At 40.6% G+C, this 16,714-nt stretch overlaps 2 protein-coding genes across 6 annotated transcripts in view; both read left to right on the forward strand.

The window, feature by feature from the left end:
* Positions 1 to 641: 641 nt before the first annotated feature.
* Positions 642 to 5,883, forward strand: LOC129110934 (cyclic AMP-dependent transcription factor ATF-1-like). Of its 2 annotated transcripts, XM_054623209.1 has the most exons (4): positions 642 to 718; positions 2,632 to 2,773; positions 4,699 to 4,884; positions 5,102 to 5,883. In XM_054623209.1, the coding sequence occupies exons 1-3, from the start codon at positions 688 to 690 to the stop codon at positions 4,841 to 4,843; spliced, it is 318 nt and encodes a 105-aa protein (XP_054479184.1). In that variant the 5' UTR covers positions 642 to 687; the 3' UTR covers positions 4,844 to 4,884; positions 5,102 to 5,883. The 2 variants fall into 2 exon arrangements, with proteins under 2 accessions (XP_054479184.1, XP_054479183.1); XM_054623208.1 differs by having other exon boundaries at positions 4,699 to 5,883.
* Positions 5,884 to 8,235: 2,352 nt separating this feature from the next.
* The window catches only part of ccny (cyclin Y), a 34,455-nt gene continuing 25,976 nt past the window's right edge, over positions 8,236 to 16,714 (forward strand). For all 4 annotated transcript variants that reach the window (XR_008532299.1, XM_054623163.1, XM_054623162.1 and 1 more), the window contains exon 1: positions 8,236 to 8,932. Coding sequence is in view for 3 of the 4 variants with exons in the window: in XM_054623163.1 (XP_054479138.1) it covers positions 8,779 to 8,932 (154 nt within the window). In the remaining variant the exon portion in view is untranslated. The remainder of the gene's footprint in view (positions 8,933 to 16,714) is intronic.

The following is a 16,714-nucleotide window of genomic DNA, read 5'->3' on the forward strand; positions in this document are numbered from 1 at the left end:
CAGTAAAGGATCTGAATACTTCCTCCATCACTGCTTCACTTTCTCCTCAAATAGCTGAGAAAATATCAAACAAAACATAGAACGTTGTCATATGTCCTTAAAAAATAGGTCCTCTATTTACCTCGATAAAGCCTACAGAGGGAGCCAGCCCCTTTCCTAGCTTTGGGTATGGAATGAATCAGCTGAGAGATAACGTTTTCCTGTGACAGTGGCTTCACATACATGTACATTCACATGGCTATATGATAAACCTGGCTTAACAGAAAACACTTTACAATATTTGATCTAGATATCCCATTTGGATTACAGCAATGAAAATACACAACATGTTATCAAATATTTCACCTGGTTAACACATTTAAGTTTTAACCACAAAAAAAGGTGTTTTAATGATTCCGGTATCATCTTCGCCTCTAAGGACATTCCATCCTTAACAAGCTGCATTCTTCAGCCTTGTGCTCCAGTCGCGCTGGAGAACATTCCTTCCCGAAGACAAACAGCAGAGCCCCTGACTCAGAGCAAACCACACTGTTGACATCAGGAGCCCAGTGATGTCATGGTGATGTCAGTGCCTCTAATTGTAAATTGCACACATAGCCTCGGTGTTAGCTGTGGTAACATTTCAGTCAGAGAGAAGACTCTGAAGGGGACGGTTTCTCTTGGAAAAAGCCTGGGAGTAGATACAGTATGGCTGTAACTGGGGATGACACAGAAACAGGTATGTTTGCCATCATCTCTTTTACTGACAGATCTTGAAAAGAATAATAGTTGTTCAGTTGAAATACTCATTTTAGAATCTCTGAAAATATTATTTATTATTTTTATAAATATTTATTTTTAATGTCAACATTCTCTTTGGCAAAATTCCCAGCTAACGTTTTAAGTATTGGGAATTGAAATAAAAATCGGAATTATTGTGATTTGCTTTTCAGACATTCCACATTTGTTTATGTTTTGATAGTGATTTTTTCCCAGATCACTGTTAAAGAGCTTAATAATTTCCTCAAATAACATCATAAAAAGTAACAAAGGACCGTTGGAATATTAGTCAAATTTTCCCAAAGTCAGCAGCAGCAAGCTTACTCCGATAAGAAACATTTTCACAGGGTTCGCTTGTCCCCTCAGTCATGCTTTCTCCCTGTTTTTCTCTCTCCCTCTCTCTCCCTCTCTCCCTCTGTGAAATGCTTCGATACTCTGCCCACTCAGAGCACATAGCAGCAGTGGCTGACGTCACTGCTTTTTCCTGGAACAGGACTCCAGCAGCGACATGTAAATGCGAACCAGCGAATGCGATGCACATTGACGTCAGTCACCGGCCACGCTGTGATTATATGCTGTTCCACTTCTGTGATTCAAACATATCACGGAATTAATCATCAACCCATTACATGATATGAAGAGGCAGTGAGCTCTGCTCTCACAGAGAGCAAACAATGAACAGAAGAAGTAGATAAGAGTGGCACCCGTTTCTCTTTCTTTTCCAGTGTCACACACTGATTTGATGAGATAGAAGAGGGGGGGAATAAAAATTTGGAATTCAGTCACTTAAAACTCTTTAATTATATCTATTTATTATCTATTTTGCACAGCCTTAGCGACACTGCAATTCACTACAGTAGTTTTGGTTGCACTCTTTGAGACATTCTCATGGAATCTCTGAGAGTAAGAGCGTCTGCTGTCTCAGAACCAAAGTCAACAGCACTTTGAGCTACTTAGTCTGTATGAAATGTGCTATATAAATAAAGATTATTATTATATTATTATTATTATGTGAAAAAGTTAAGAGTCACAGTATTATGTATGCTGTGTGTAATAGTTTTATCCGTCACTAAATTAAAAATAATAGACACGCTGACTGACTAGTTGCACCAGATCTTCCTAAATTCCTACTTAATGTCATTCCTAATATTTACATGTCATACATGCCAGGTGTAACTGCTGCATAGCTAACGGAACAAATTGACAAAACTAGCATTAGCGTAGCAAATATATTGTGCCAATGATATTGAAGATTGAAGTTATTGGATATGGCCAACATATCTTACCCAACACTTACAATATACAATCTAGGACGATTTAAGATTTCTGTTTAGAAAAAATAACAATACATGAAGTTACAAAATGATACGCTAACAACAGTCAAAATGACCAAACAGCGCTGGTAAGGCTAGCATACTAACTCCTATTTTTCCATGTAGGGCTAAACAAAACACAGTTATACCTGCATTTAAAAAGTATTTCAAATTCTTTCAGATACTTCCCTCTCTTTCTGCAGTTATGTTACAACTGGCGGTTCAATAATGACTCTGTGGTCACATCGTGAATTGCTCGATCAGGGTGTGCCACAGTTGTTTTTCAAGCAACCAACTTACACATAACTAAAGTCTTTTCAATCTAAGACTTGACTTTTATTGGTGCAAACCAGTAAAACAAATCACTTGTTTGCAACCAGCAGTTACTTGAAACTTCAGAAGGACATTTCCACACAAGCTTTATAATCAGTAGTGTAGTGGAGGGTATAAACAGGGCCACACCCGAGCTACCTATTGGCACACCCACTTAATCAACAATCACTCAACAGCTGGTTCAAACCAACCCTGTTGACAGACGTGTTGTTTTGTGTCTCCCCAGGCAACTCAGGAGACTTGACTGCCTGCCAGCTGCGTAACACCAGCTCCAGCCTCCCACAGGAGGTGGCGGGGGCCAGCGCTCACAGCTCCCTGAAACCAGGAAACACCTTAATGAAGAGGGAGATCCGCTTGATGAAGAACAGGTAGAGAGGACCAATCACTCTCATCAGCCGTACTGATATCATCATCCGATATTAGCTATATTAGTATCAGTGAATACTGGGCTCATGGTTAACATGAAATTGCAGGTTAGGATGGGTTAGAGGTTTTTTAAAGCAATAGTAGAACAATTTTAGAAATATGCTCATTTACTTTCTTGAGAGTTTGATGAGAAGATTGATATCACTCCCATGTGTGCACACTGAGTATACCGCTACAGCCAGCAGAAAATTAGCTGTTAGCTTAGCATAAATACTGGAAACGGGGGGACGCACCTGCTGTACTAGCACCTCTTAAGCTAACTAATGACCACGTTATATCTTGTGGATTTAAGAACAATGTTATAGTTTGATAGTTCTCCCAACAGAGAGCATTGACAATTCACCACATTGTCACCCCCAACTTGTCAAATACTGCTGCTTGGTCAGAGCCCTGTGATTGACGCACTAGGTAACCCTCTAGCGTGTGTTTTGAACATGTCATTATACGCTCGTTACATTCAAGGTGTCCTTCAAAATAAACTTCAGTTTTCTCAGGAAGTTAGGTTTAGGTAACACAACCACTTGATTAGGTTTAGGAAACTATCGTTGTTGACGTTTGGACGTATAAAGAGAATTGGATACAGCATTGGAGGCAACACGCCATTCATTTCTCAGTAGCTCATCAAGCAATTAAAGTTTGTCCGAGTTTAAAATAACCCGATCTTCCAATGATCTTCTGCATCCATTGGGCCCATGCATCAAGCTCACTAGCGTTTTCTTTAACCCCGCCTCCCAGCCCTCAGTCCAGACTCGTTACCCAAATCCTCATTCACATGAAGGGAGGAAGAAACATAACTCAGTATTCGGCCATTCGTGCATTTTGCTACTTTTAGGACGTAATGATTTAAATAAGAGCTTTTCATGAAATTGATTCACCTTGAAAAATGATCCGCTGAGTTACAGACGTCTCTTTCCGAATGTAAGTCAATGGGGTAAGTCAAAGGATTTTTGGGCCCCATGGCCTCACTTGAGGACGGACCCCATGATTGTAATTAAACCAGTTGGTTACTATTTAAATTTGTTTCATGGGACTAACAATACTAACGAATAACGTGACTAATGTGATAGAAAATAAACGTGACAACAAAATTAGCGTTCACTTTTAGTTTTTCGTGGACCACGAACATCCCATCCCTCCAGCCCGCCCAAATGTTAATCTTGCATAACACATTTACTGTACAGACTTGCAGATTCTCCTCAGAATCCAATGCCCTTTCTGCTGTTCCTACTGCGTAATACACAAACACCTTGCAAAACACCAAATGACAATGTATGATCATAAGATCCACAAGCCTATCATCATCCCACCGCAGGATTCTCCTCAATCCCCGGTGTTTAGCTGATGATTCTTAGGCCGTCTGGCTCCCCATTATCTGCCCTGTGACGTATATTTGGAGTAAAGAGTGAGTTGGCTGAACAACTGTGAGAACTCCTGTTTGTATGTAGGTCAGTTTTATGTGGATATGTCTGGTTAGCAAAATTGATTACATCCTGCTTTTAAGGTGCTTTTTACTCGCTGTCTGTCTTTAGAACTTTGAGCTTTCTGTGTGCGCTGTCAACAGACTTGTGTCCCTGGCACTTGTTTGCATTTTTTATGGGGGGGGTGGGTTGTTTTTTTTTTGTTTAGGACATTCTCTACCTTTGCTCCTTCACTCCCGTTCTATCCAGAAGGTTTCACAAACATGTTCATAATTATCGTCGACAAAACATTGTGCGCCCACATGAGAACACCTTTTGTAGCTTTTGTAAGGTGAGCTTTCTTTGCTCCCTTTGGTGTAAACTGATTCACGGCTGGCTCTCTGTCAGATCTGGGAGGAAAGCCAAGGAGCTTCTTTTTTTTTCACGGGAAATGTTGTTGTTGCTTCCAGGGAAGCCGCCCGGGAGTGCCGACGAAAGAAGAAGGAATACGTCAAATGCCTCGAAAACCGCGTGGCCGTGCTCGAAAATCAAAACAAGACTCTGATTGAGGAGCTTAGAGCCTTAAAAGTCATCTACCGACACAAAGTGGAGTGATTCCTCTGATTGTGCGGACTGCGTCGGCCTGCTTCTGTGGGGTGACTTGAAGATTTTGGTTTTGCTTACACAGACACACATGCACACACACGCACAAATCCATCCTTGTCCTTGCTGTAAAAATGTGTTTATACGATGATGTCAATGTTTCTGGCTCTGAATTCTCCAGTGCGTCACCACCAGCAAAAACAAGAACCTTGTGTCAGGTCAGGGCTATTATCACTGAATTTTACAAGGAGCTCATGTCCCTTTGAACAGGGATGCTTCCAGAAAATGCAGGAGGAGAAAGAAGGAATACATGCACGGATCGGAGAGAGACACAACACTTTACTAGAGACAGAGAATGAGATGCTGAAGGCCGAGCTGCAGCGCTGGATGACACACAACATTTGATTGCGCAGCCTATGTATGACACCAAGGCCTCTGCAGTTACCACTATAACTGCACTGCATTTTACATTCCTTTTTTTCCACATAATTCTCTATTAAAATAGGCTCTATTCAAATATGGCCTCAATTGATTGTCTTTGTGATGGTCTGTTTTGCTATGGAAATGCTGCAGGAGCCAAATGTTCACAGGGAATCGGGGCTTCTCAGGGCAATGTTTGTGTTTAATGTTACTCCCCTTCAGAAACACAGATGCAAGCACACCACCAGGAATCAACATCCACTGCATTCATCACCAATATCTCTTTGTATTTAATGTAAAGACCTACCAGGATCTTTTGTGGCATTAATATTTACTTGGGCAGATTCACCCTGTATTTTTTATATTTTTTATTTATAGCTTTGAATACCGGTGCATTGTTTGTCTAAAAAAAAAAGAAAACGAGTATTTATGTTAATATGCATGAGTGTATATTTGGTTAACTAATACACACATTCGTGGAATTATATTAACTTACTGTATACGTGGCTGAATTTAGAAGTTATTTGTTTCACTTCTCTGTTGGTTTCTCCACTGCAACACCTTAGCTGTTGTCATGTAATGATCACTCCTTCTGATATACATTGTTTGTTAATGTATTTGCTTTAATAAAGTTCTTGCTCAGTCTCTCTGTGTTTTTTGCCCACACAGTAAATATGTAGATATAGGACACAGTGACATAGTTCCACTAGGAGTGTTTATAAGCTGTTAGCGCTGTGTTAGTCTTAACCTTGGGTTTTCTGCTCCGAACTTGATGTGCTATCCTTTCAATGATGACTCGACTCGATTGCAAAGACTGTAATAGAAAACAGATGTCTCCCCTTTCACACCTTTTGTTGCCTTTTGTAAATTACATGCATGATGTGGAAGATACACCATGTTGCACAGTGCATGCTAGAAGAAGGGGAACTATTTGAACACATTTTACAGAAATGACATCCGGATGAATGTGGATGTGCAAAGGGCAAGACAATTTCAACCCAGGTCTGAGTGATGGCATTCTCTGACTTATATATATCTTAACCTCCCAAATGACTCCGCTCCCCCTCCTACTCCTCCTGAAGCCGAGTAACATGTTTAACAAGCAGGTGTGCTCCAGCTGTGGCTGACTAAAGTAAATGCAGAATGAAAAACAAAAGAAGCGCAGTTTGACACTGATTATTCAGCAGAAACACCAAGTAGGAGTTAATTCCCTTGATCATTTGATACACATGGATACAATTAACATCTCAAATACATTAAGAATTTGTTACTGTAAAAAGAAAAAGTGAGGAACTGATATAATAGTTACAATTATGGGTAATGGAATTATCTTTTACATGGAACACCACAATTACAGATGTGCAAAATGTTTGCTTTCAGCAATTCCCGCTCTTTCGCTCCCCATGTGCAGTTTATTGGGGGGACATCATGGAAACAAAACCACTGAGGCAAGAATACAATACCCCTAAGACTTGCACTGCACCTGTGACTATTGTAAAAACCTTATTCCTGTCCTGTCTATAACAAAATACGATCAACTTCCACCCTGGTAGAGACAAAACCACACTGTGGAATGCACCGGTAGGGAAAAGGAAATTCCGACCAATTGAACTGACTACACCCAACATTTAGATATTGCTGCATCAATGAGAGAAGATGGACTGCTTTGTGTATTGACAGCAGCAATTAAAACATGGCATTGTGCCTAGTGAAGTGACTGATCATTACACAGATTGGTTAGCCGGTAGTATGCCAAATTCTTTAGTCTGTGATCCTGGTTGCAGAATTTTGAAACACTTTTCCTAAACACCTGAGGCAGGCAGTAACATGGGTGTATTAGGCTGTCATTTAATGCAATGCAGGTGCAGTACCAGCAGGCTGCACTGCAGCATCACGACTGATCACCTCAACCAATGTTATCTTGAAAAAAAAAAAAGGTAATTCACATACATTCTTTGGTCTCCATCATAATCAGTGATAGTCTGAGGCATCAGCGTGTCCATATTGTCTCGCCTGTCATGGATAACATCTCAAAGGATTAGGCTATTCCTCAGGACCTCACTCTCTGTTTACACTAACCTCCCCTAATCTCACCTAATCCTATGAAGTATAGTATGAGCAGCACTCTGTCACAGGCAAAGCAAAGCCCTGGTGGATTTTCTCAGTCATGAGTCAAGATCATATAATTAACTGGCACTCACAAATATGAATTAGAAGGAAATGACAGATGTTCATGTTTGGGTCGTAACCCAGGGATATACAGCAATAGTGTCCACTCACCTGTTTAGTAAAAAAAAAAAACAATTGCAGGATAGGCTATTTTTAGTTTACTTTAATTATAGGATACTTTAGTGGCTGTAGATGAACAGTGGTGGAATGGAACAAATCATCGACAGACTTCAGGAACTCACCAGAGTCAACGAGGGTTTATTTGTTCTATTCTATTCTATATTTTTCTTATTTTATTGTTGGTCAATCGCCAAGAGAATGTCAAAAATGTCCATTTATTACATTGTAACTACCCACTTGAACCGGAACCTTTTCTCACGGCCACAAAACTGTAGGTTTTTAAGGTATGTTTACGTGCTGCCGGAAATTGCAATTTCTATTTGCATATATGTATTCGATTTAGTAAAGGGAACACAAAGATAAGAAAAGTTGGATAACGGAGTTAGTAACTGAAGGTAAAAAAAAATAAGATTATTAATACCTTGCGTTGCTCTGTGAAAATTGTTTTCAAAGTTAAACAATGCCACAAGATCCAGCAGTACCTTGGGAAATCAAACGATGTGGTTAGATTTCCTAGTTTTTTTGGTTTTGTTATTGTAGTTTTTTCTCGTGCTTTCGTGGGTTAAAAACTACAAGGCTGTAGGCCTTACATTTTAAAGTGCTAAGCCGTTTCTTAACCTTTGTATAAAAAAATCCGACTTTAAGCGGAGCACCTGAAAGCCACACAACAGCGGATGTAGCTGCAGCAGCAGCAGCATACCACAGTACATCGGCAACCATGTAGCGCTGAGAGCCAAAATATCTCCCCCGACTAGCAACAAAACAAATGATGCCCTTATAATTATTCCTGTCGCCATGAAGCAATAATATATCAAAATGCGTTTGTGGAGATAACTGGACTCTCGGACGGAAATTACAAGGCGAGGGGAGTCGATAGTGAAACCGTGGGCTGTTGAACGGAGGCACTGTCTGCCTCCGCCTGGACGTGAGGAAGCGGACGTCGGGCTGCTCCTCTCATCTGTTAGCCCACCGTGGCGTTTTTTAAATCAGCCTTTTAAATGACTGAACTCCACCGGCGGAGTGCAGCCTTCTGTAGCCTCGGGGGAAGGGCGTGTAACGCTCACGGATACCGGGGTTTGTAGTCTGCACCAGGTCCGGGGCTACCCGCGTTACCGCCCCGTTTTTCTCCCCCCCTCCTCTCTAGTGAGTAACGTTAGCAGCGCCGGCTAGGAGGAGGCTGAAGGTACAGTCGGCGGCGGGGTTTGGACTTTACCCCCCAAAAACCTCCCGCTTACACCATGGGGAATACAACCTCGTGCTGCGTGTCCTCCAGCCCCAAACACAGGAGGAACAACCACTCCAGGCTCGAGCCCTACCGGCCGGAGCCCGAGCTGAGCCGCGAGGACACGGGCTGCAACCTCCAGCACATCAGCGACAGAGAGAACCTGGACGGTAAGATGCAGATGTAGATGTAGATGCCCCCAAATGTTGCACTGTCGCTTCTGAATAACATGTAACCAATATAATAATCAACATATATTGTTATGATTATTATTATAGGTTGTATTGTTGTAATAACTGTGCAATACAAATACACTGTACAATACTATAACTATAATTATTCTGTCTGTAGTTATAAGATTTTTTTTTATTATTAGTTATTGTGGTTATTTATAAGATTTTTTCTAATTATTTATAAGATTTTTTTTCTTTATTATTTATAAGTTTTTTTTTTTTTTTTTTTTTTTACTTACTTATTTAAAATACTTGTGTGTTTTTTCTACTATGTACCTTGTTTGCACTACATCTACGCTGCTTAAAATCCTGCAAATTTCCACGCTGCGGGACTAATAAAGTATTATCTTATCTTATCTTATCTTAGATAGCTGCATTGATTTGTCTCGGCAAATGCCCACACCTCTGAAGATGTATGCCTTTAACAGACAAGGAGAGCTTGCAACATCTGTGCAAAGGACCCACCCACCCCATTACACCAATAAGTACAACACTGTAGGCTTACTACTCGTAGGACTCCCAGCAGCATGTTGGTCATCAACCATATGGCAGTGGTTTCCAAACTGGGACTGCAAAAGTACAAGGCATTTTAGCTGGGAAATGAGCACCATTAGATAGTATTTCCGCACACTACCTATTAGTTTCACTACTATCTCACATGTTTATTATACACTTAAAACACTTCCTGCACGGTTATTAGTTGGTCTGAGCCCTGACCCCCGAGCTTTCGTCATCTCCACCCTGTGTCTGTGTGTGTGTGTGTGTGTGTGTGTGTGTGTGTGTGTGTGTGTGTGTGTGTGTGTGTGTGTGGTTGGCCCAGTGTGTTGAAGGGTGGAGTGTGAATTTGTGCTCCAGTGGGAGGTGATGTGATCATGATGGACAGCGTTCACGGCAGGGTGTTCATTCACTTCCTCCGGGGAGCCCAATAGGAAATGATGCGGCCGTCACATATCAGTGCTCATTAACAGCAGCACAGTCGCGCTCCACTGTACGTTTCAGATCTGATTGTTGCCCATTGGGGATGTTCTGGGTATTTCCCCGGCAAACTGAGGAGTAGTTTAGTGGAACTGATTTTGGCTTGTAAGACGCTCACAACTCACAGTTGTTGGAAACCAAATATGCTTTGATCTGTCATTAACCAAAATAAGTATATAAAGTCTTATCAGACCACAGTTCTGAGATGTTTTTTCTGAATTTATTTCTAATGATGTCTAAAGTGTGTTTTATTGTGCATCATTGACACACACAAAAAGCAGGGCCGAATGCCTCTTTGTGGCATTTGTACACAGCTACATGTATTTTACACCAGTAGTCCGTCCATCCATCTATTCTCTGCTGCTTTATTGGGTCCAGGTGGCGGCACAGCAGCCATTGCATCCTCCCCAGTTAGGCTACTTCCTAACTCATTCACAGGCCGTATGATATATTGCTAATCCTCACAGCACGTTCTGGGCCTACCCAGGGGTGTCCTCTTAGTTGGACGTGCCTAGAATATCTTGAGCAGGGAGGCGTCAGGGCGAATCCTAATCAGACGTCTGAACCACCGTAACCTTCATCTTTCCATCTGAAGAAGAAGCAGTTCTGCTCCGAGCTTGTTCAGGGGTGAGGCCAGACAGACACCTTAATAAGGAAACTTAAGTTTGGTTGCTTTTACCCACAATTTCGTTCTTTCAATCATCCAGTTGGAGTTGGAAAAAATGCCAGAAGTATTTATGTATAATGCATATTTGAGCCCTTTTGTGCCAGGGAAATCCCAGAATTTGTATGTTAAAGCCAGCATGTACACCACCATGAGACACTACAGTAAATAAATCATCTGGACCGCTTGATAAAGGAAAGATGATGATGGGAGGATGATGATCCGATGATTTGGTGCATCTTTAATTAGTGAAAACTTGCCAGTTATATCCTTAATTAATCGTTTGGTCTATAAATAAAAAGAAACTGTGACAAATGCTCACTAGAATTTTCCAGAGCAGGCTACAGTGTGACATCTCCAAATGTCTTGTGTTGTCCGACCAACAGTCTGAAACTTTAAAGATATTCAGTTTACGATTATATAAAACAAAAAAAAGCAGTAAATATTTACATTTGATAAGCCTGAACCAGCAAAAAACCTGAATTGATGATGAGTGAAAATAATTCTTAGTGGCAACCCTAGATTGGTTAGAAGCTACTTGTGCCAGGGTGAGGCTTCATCCAAATGTCATGAGGTCGAAATGACCAACAAATCCAAAAGCAAGAACTGGTTTCAAGCTGGATTTTAATGTTTGTCCTGTTTAAGCTGTTTACGCAAGTCTTTAGGTAATGACCCTTTTGACCTCGTCACTACATCTCTAATGGCATTCCACAGCCAGAAGACTCCTGTGCCCGTCTTGTGGAGGAATATTTTCTGATTTTAGCAAATTAATGCACGGGAAAGTCACATATTATGTAGGTCATATAATCTTGAGGACTTTGCGAACAGTAAATATGGAATAGTTCAAGGGGACCATGTGATGCAGTGAGATTTGATATCTGTCCTTCAAGATGGTGAAGAAATAGTTGCTTAAGTGTTTCTTTTTTTTGATCATTTTTCATAAGTTTGATGCCAATCATTGTTAGATTTCCTGAACATTTATTAAGATTTTCTTTGAGAGTGTGTGTGTGTGTGTGTGTGTGTGTGTGTGTGTGTGTGTGTGTGTGTGTGTGTGTGTGTGTGTGTGTGTGTGTGTGTGTGTGTGTGTGTGTGTGTGTGTGTGTGTGCGACCCCGGCTGCGTTGAGCATGTGATGGCAAAAATGATGACGACACGTGCACAAACCAAACACACACACACACAGTGCTCCTCACGAGTGTTAGAGGGTCTTTCAGGTGGCCCCCCTTTTCAACAAATGACGCAGCGTAATCTGATTTGCCCGAGCAAACCTGCTCGCTCTCTCTAATGACCCTGTGCGTTCTCAGTGTAGCTTACACTCCAGCCATAGATAAAGAGGCTGGAGATTCATGCTTCACCTGACAGCTAATTTACGTCTTTTTGTGTTCAATCTGTCGCTCTTTTATAGTTTGTACTTCATGGCACGTGCCGTATCTCTGCTTCTTAGGACATAAATGCCGTACCTTGCCGACGCAGGGTCTCTCAGGGTCAAGCCCATCACTCGTGTTTGACTGTGATGAAGACATGTCGCCTACCACAGATATACAGGCCTAAAGGGTAGTTCACTTTTATGGTAGCTATCAACACAAAGCTTAAGTCACTGATTCCCGAGGGGAGGAAATCACTGGAGAAAACACCCCTGCGTTCCGGCTAGTGCCGTTTGTCCGGCGTCTTGTATGGTCACCGAGCCGATTCCACCCAGTCGAGACACTCTGCAGTCTAAATGCATTGAATATGAAAAATGCATAGGTGGTTAAATAAAGACGTGTTTTGTAAAGCCTATGAAAGGCTTTTCTGATATTGGATGTTGGCAGCAGTGCTTTGGGTATAAAGGCATTTTTTGCATGACGTCACACAGCATGAAATGTGTTTTAAAACTTTCATCTGGACCTTTTTTAAACAAAAAAAGAAACAGCAAATAGGGAGTGGCACTGTACTTGATTTAATTTAGAACGTAAATAGAAAAATGTCAGTAATCATTACTCAACAGTTTCAGTGGAGCGATTTGCTATATATTTCCTTTTTTAATCCTACATTTTTAAACAAGGAAAAGTGTGTCAGCCACAGCTCAGAAAGAGCTCCTTATTAGGAAAAAAAAAAGATAACTGGAAGAATAGGAAAGAATGATGGAGGGCAGGATGATCAGAGATGAAGACTACAGATTATCATGTGCATGTTCTACCTTGTTAGGTTCACCACCTCTGCAGCGCTGAAAAGAGAGGGAGGGACATTCTTTGCGATTTTTTTTCAGACCTTCCACGCAAACAGCGGAACTATTTTTAGACTAATTTGATCAGAGAACGTTGCAATGCTGTATTCCTGCACAGCAGCTCTTAGTTAAGGTAAACCGAGGCCGTTTGTGATGTCTCAGAAATAAGAGAGAGAGAGAGGAAAGCAGGAGATGGAAGATGAAACAGATGGATCTCTCATCCTGATTGGGTTTTACTTAACATAGACATCTGTAAATGAGCAATGGCTCCGGGGGCGCCATTCGTCTCTGTCTCATCAGTGAATAAAGTTAGTTATTTCTGGAGCACACACACATATACACACACACACACACACACACACACACACACACACACACACACACACACACACACACACACACACACACACACACACACACACACACATATTGATGAGTCTTGCTTGCAGGCTAATTGAAATCTGCACATGGATTATTCATGCCTGGTTGACGAGCCTGGGGAGTCTCCTAACTATGACTTCCAGACGAGTTGACCTAGATGTACGGTGTATGATCCGATTCAGTTTGGATTGTTGCTGAGGTGAGAAATGCTCCTTTTTGTGCCTGTGTTTTGTCCTATGCGCACATTGAGATTCACATTCAGCTGATAGTTTTCCCTTTTCCCACTTGATTTATCAAAGCTAGTGCACGAAAGGCATGACATCAATTGCTGTGGTTGACATAATCACAAATAACTCTTTTTAAAAAAAAAAAAAAACTTTAGTGAGAGCCAAAATCGAATTGCACATTTTTGACAAGTGATAAATACATCAATCGTGTTGAAAAATGTTAACATTAAAGAAGAAAAGGGTTCTTGTCCAATGTTTTTTTCCTGTTTATTTGACCAGGTTTCATCAGCAATGTAAACTAGGACAACTAACGATTGCTTTCTTTATCGATTAATCAGTTGATTATTTTCTCAATTAACTGACCAGCTTTTATAGTTTTAGGTGAATAGGATCACAAATAATATATAAAGCATAAAGCAACACATTTGGCTAAACAGTATATTTTGGCATGTTCCCCATTTGCTGGTTCTAAATGTCAAATAATTTTAAGTGATTAAAGAGCAAAATAAAAAGTATTGTTTTAGTGAACTAGATCAAGAGAGCCAGTTCTTTTCAGAATGTTCCTGACCACAGTTTGATGAGCTGTCTGAAAACAGGGCAGCGTACGTCACATTTTGGTGTCAGAGTGGAAGTCAGAGTCATCCTATAGACACACTTTGACACATTTCTTTCCCTGGGACGAATCAATCATAAAAGAGGCAGAACTAAGTGTTTGGGTTTTGAGTGGGGCGTTAAATGGGGTGTGATTCTCACTTATTTCATGCATCTTGATCTTTTCAACACCGTGTCACCAATGCCGTCGATATCACTTTCATTATTGCCCTCTCCACCCATTCTGAAAACAGCAACTTCATGCATACCCTCAATCAGTTGGTTAAAGTAGGGTTGCCGCGGATTCAATAAATTAATCTTTATAAGGTCCTTAAAAATTGCTAAGACATGGGAAGTACGGTTTTAATTATCACTTTTTTTTTTTACATTGCAATTCAAAATCTTAACCTCATTGGTAAGATCTATTTTTAAATAATTTACACAATTCTCTTGCATTAACGTGTCGCATATCAGGATTGCAAAACCAACAACACTAATGTTTTGTTTGTGTCCGGGATGTTTTTGTCTTTCTTGAACTGTCATATTGAGTGGTGTTGAAGGAGTGTTAAAAAGTGTAACTTGCCTCAAGCTGTAGGAAGCCTGTAATGGCATTTTGCAAAATGAAAGCCATTATAAATGAAAGTGAAAGTACACAAACGGCTTCAGGGAGAGTTGGCATATTAAACGCATTGGCGAACAGATAATTAATCTTCAACAAAAATGCCAACCATTTGACAGAGGATTTGCATATCATGTATATAATAGTAGATATTATATATATTTTGGGGTTTTGGACTGTTGTTTGGATAAAACATATAGTCCATATAACATTATATATATATAATATAATATATATATATATATTATTTTTATATTATTTTCTCAAAAAGACTAATCTTAATACAAACATGTTATACCACTGAGTTTTTTTTTGTTTGTTTTTTTAAAGCTGCAACTAACGATTACTTTAATTATTGATTAATGTGACAAATATTTTCTGGATTAATGGTTTAGTCATTAGAATGCATCATTTCTGTTGGTCATATGTTATCAATAGCGGAGCATCTCTACCACCAGAACACAAATGGCATTCCGGCAATTTTCCTGAGAGGAATAACAAATCGTTTGACTGGGAATGTTTTTTTTCCATTTCCAAAAACACTTATGACTTCTGGTGACTAGTAGTTCTCTTGAATACCTATGTTAAATACACTTCCTGTAAGTCGCTTTGGATAAAAGCGTCTGCTAAATGACTGTAATGTAATGTAAATGTAATGTAAAAATGAACTGATTCACAGAGTGTGAATGAAAACGCCATTTTGCCTGCGACAATCTCATTCCTGTGTCTGGTTTGGCTCGACTCGGCCTACGAGTGGGAAGATTCATCTGCTGCCCCGCGAATTACCTGCTCACGCGTTCCCTCGCAGCGCCGCCGTCTCCTGAGAAATTGACATCGTAATGGAATTCTGCCTGTTCTGATGAAGAGACACGGAGACATCCTCTGGATCACTGAACACCCATTAAAATGAGAAAGAAGTTCATTCAGTTTCAATGCTATTGAGTTGTTGAACCCATCACAGCTTGTGGTTCGATCGTGGGGTTGGGAGCGTACGTAAAGGGGGTAAAGCTGGGTGTAGTTGATACTGGAGGTAAATATTCACAGTTAAGTTCAAAAGTGGGCAGTCTATATTTGTAGAATAATGCTACCATTGTTTGAAAACCTTGAGACACTTTTTTTAGTTGGTTTTACACTGCCCTTATTTCTAGTAATAGGACAAAGAAAAATTAAAACCCTTTGCAGGATTACACAAAGGCACTTAAATCCACATGAAAAGGACATTTTCTTTATCTCTAATTTATAAAACATTGACATTTTGGAGATGAATAGTAGATTAACTGTGCCTCAAATGGTAGTATTTGTAAAAGTGAATAAAAGAAACCTCAGGGGCCAAAAAAAAAAGTAATCCCTAGCTAACAGAAAGACCAAATATGACTGGATGTGGAATGTGAACATTTATGAGGGCTTATGGGAAGAAGACCTGTCCACACAGAGCTAGTTATTGGTGTGTTTGAAGGCAACCCTGGTGTTTCCATGAGGCTGGAGGGAACTTGAAAAAGGGTTTCCCCTCGTGTCCGCTCTGAACTTTTGGTTTTTCCCTTCTGATGGTGAAAAACAGGTTGATATTGCTTTAGAGATCTGGTGCCATTGCATTGCTTGTTTTGGTTGTGTGCTGTCAAAGTGTTAAGCTTGGGTTTTACTAGACAGCTGGTCAGTGAACCGTGGGAATGCCAGTGGCCCTTTGCGATCCAAGTCTCCACCTAATCGTTTGGAGTGTGTGTCCCTCGAAATCCAACTTCTGAATGCCCACGGTTGAGTGCCTAAGTAGATTCCCATCGGTGCTCTTGAATGGTATAATCAGAAATCAGCTCGCGTAAAGCAATCTGTGTTTGCTTTCGCAAAGTGGTGCTTTAAACTACACGCACGCTTGGGAACTTGATGGCAAATTAGATGTGGTGTTGGGAAGCCGGGCACAGCCGTCTGCAGGCTACTGGCATTACTGGCAAATGTTGTGCTGCAACCTGGGAGAGACCGAGACATCGAGTTTAGTCTTTGTGACGGTGTGTTTGACCTCACTTAGCCCTTAACAATAGGATTCAAAGTAGATATTTACATGT

Source organism: Anoplopoma fimbria, chromosome 21, assembly GCF_027596085.1.
Source record: "Anoplopoma fimbria isolate UVic2021 breed Golden Eagle Sablefish chromosome 21, Afim_UVic_2022, whole genome shotgun sequence".
In the NCBI taxonomy this organism is placed as follows: Eukaryota; Metazoa; Chordata; class Actinopteri; order Perciformes; family Anoplopomatidae; genus Anoplopoma; species Anoplopoma fimbria.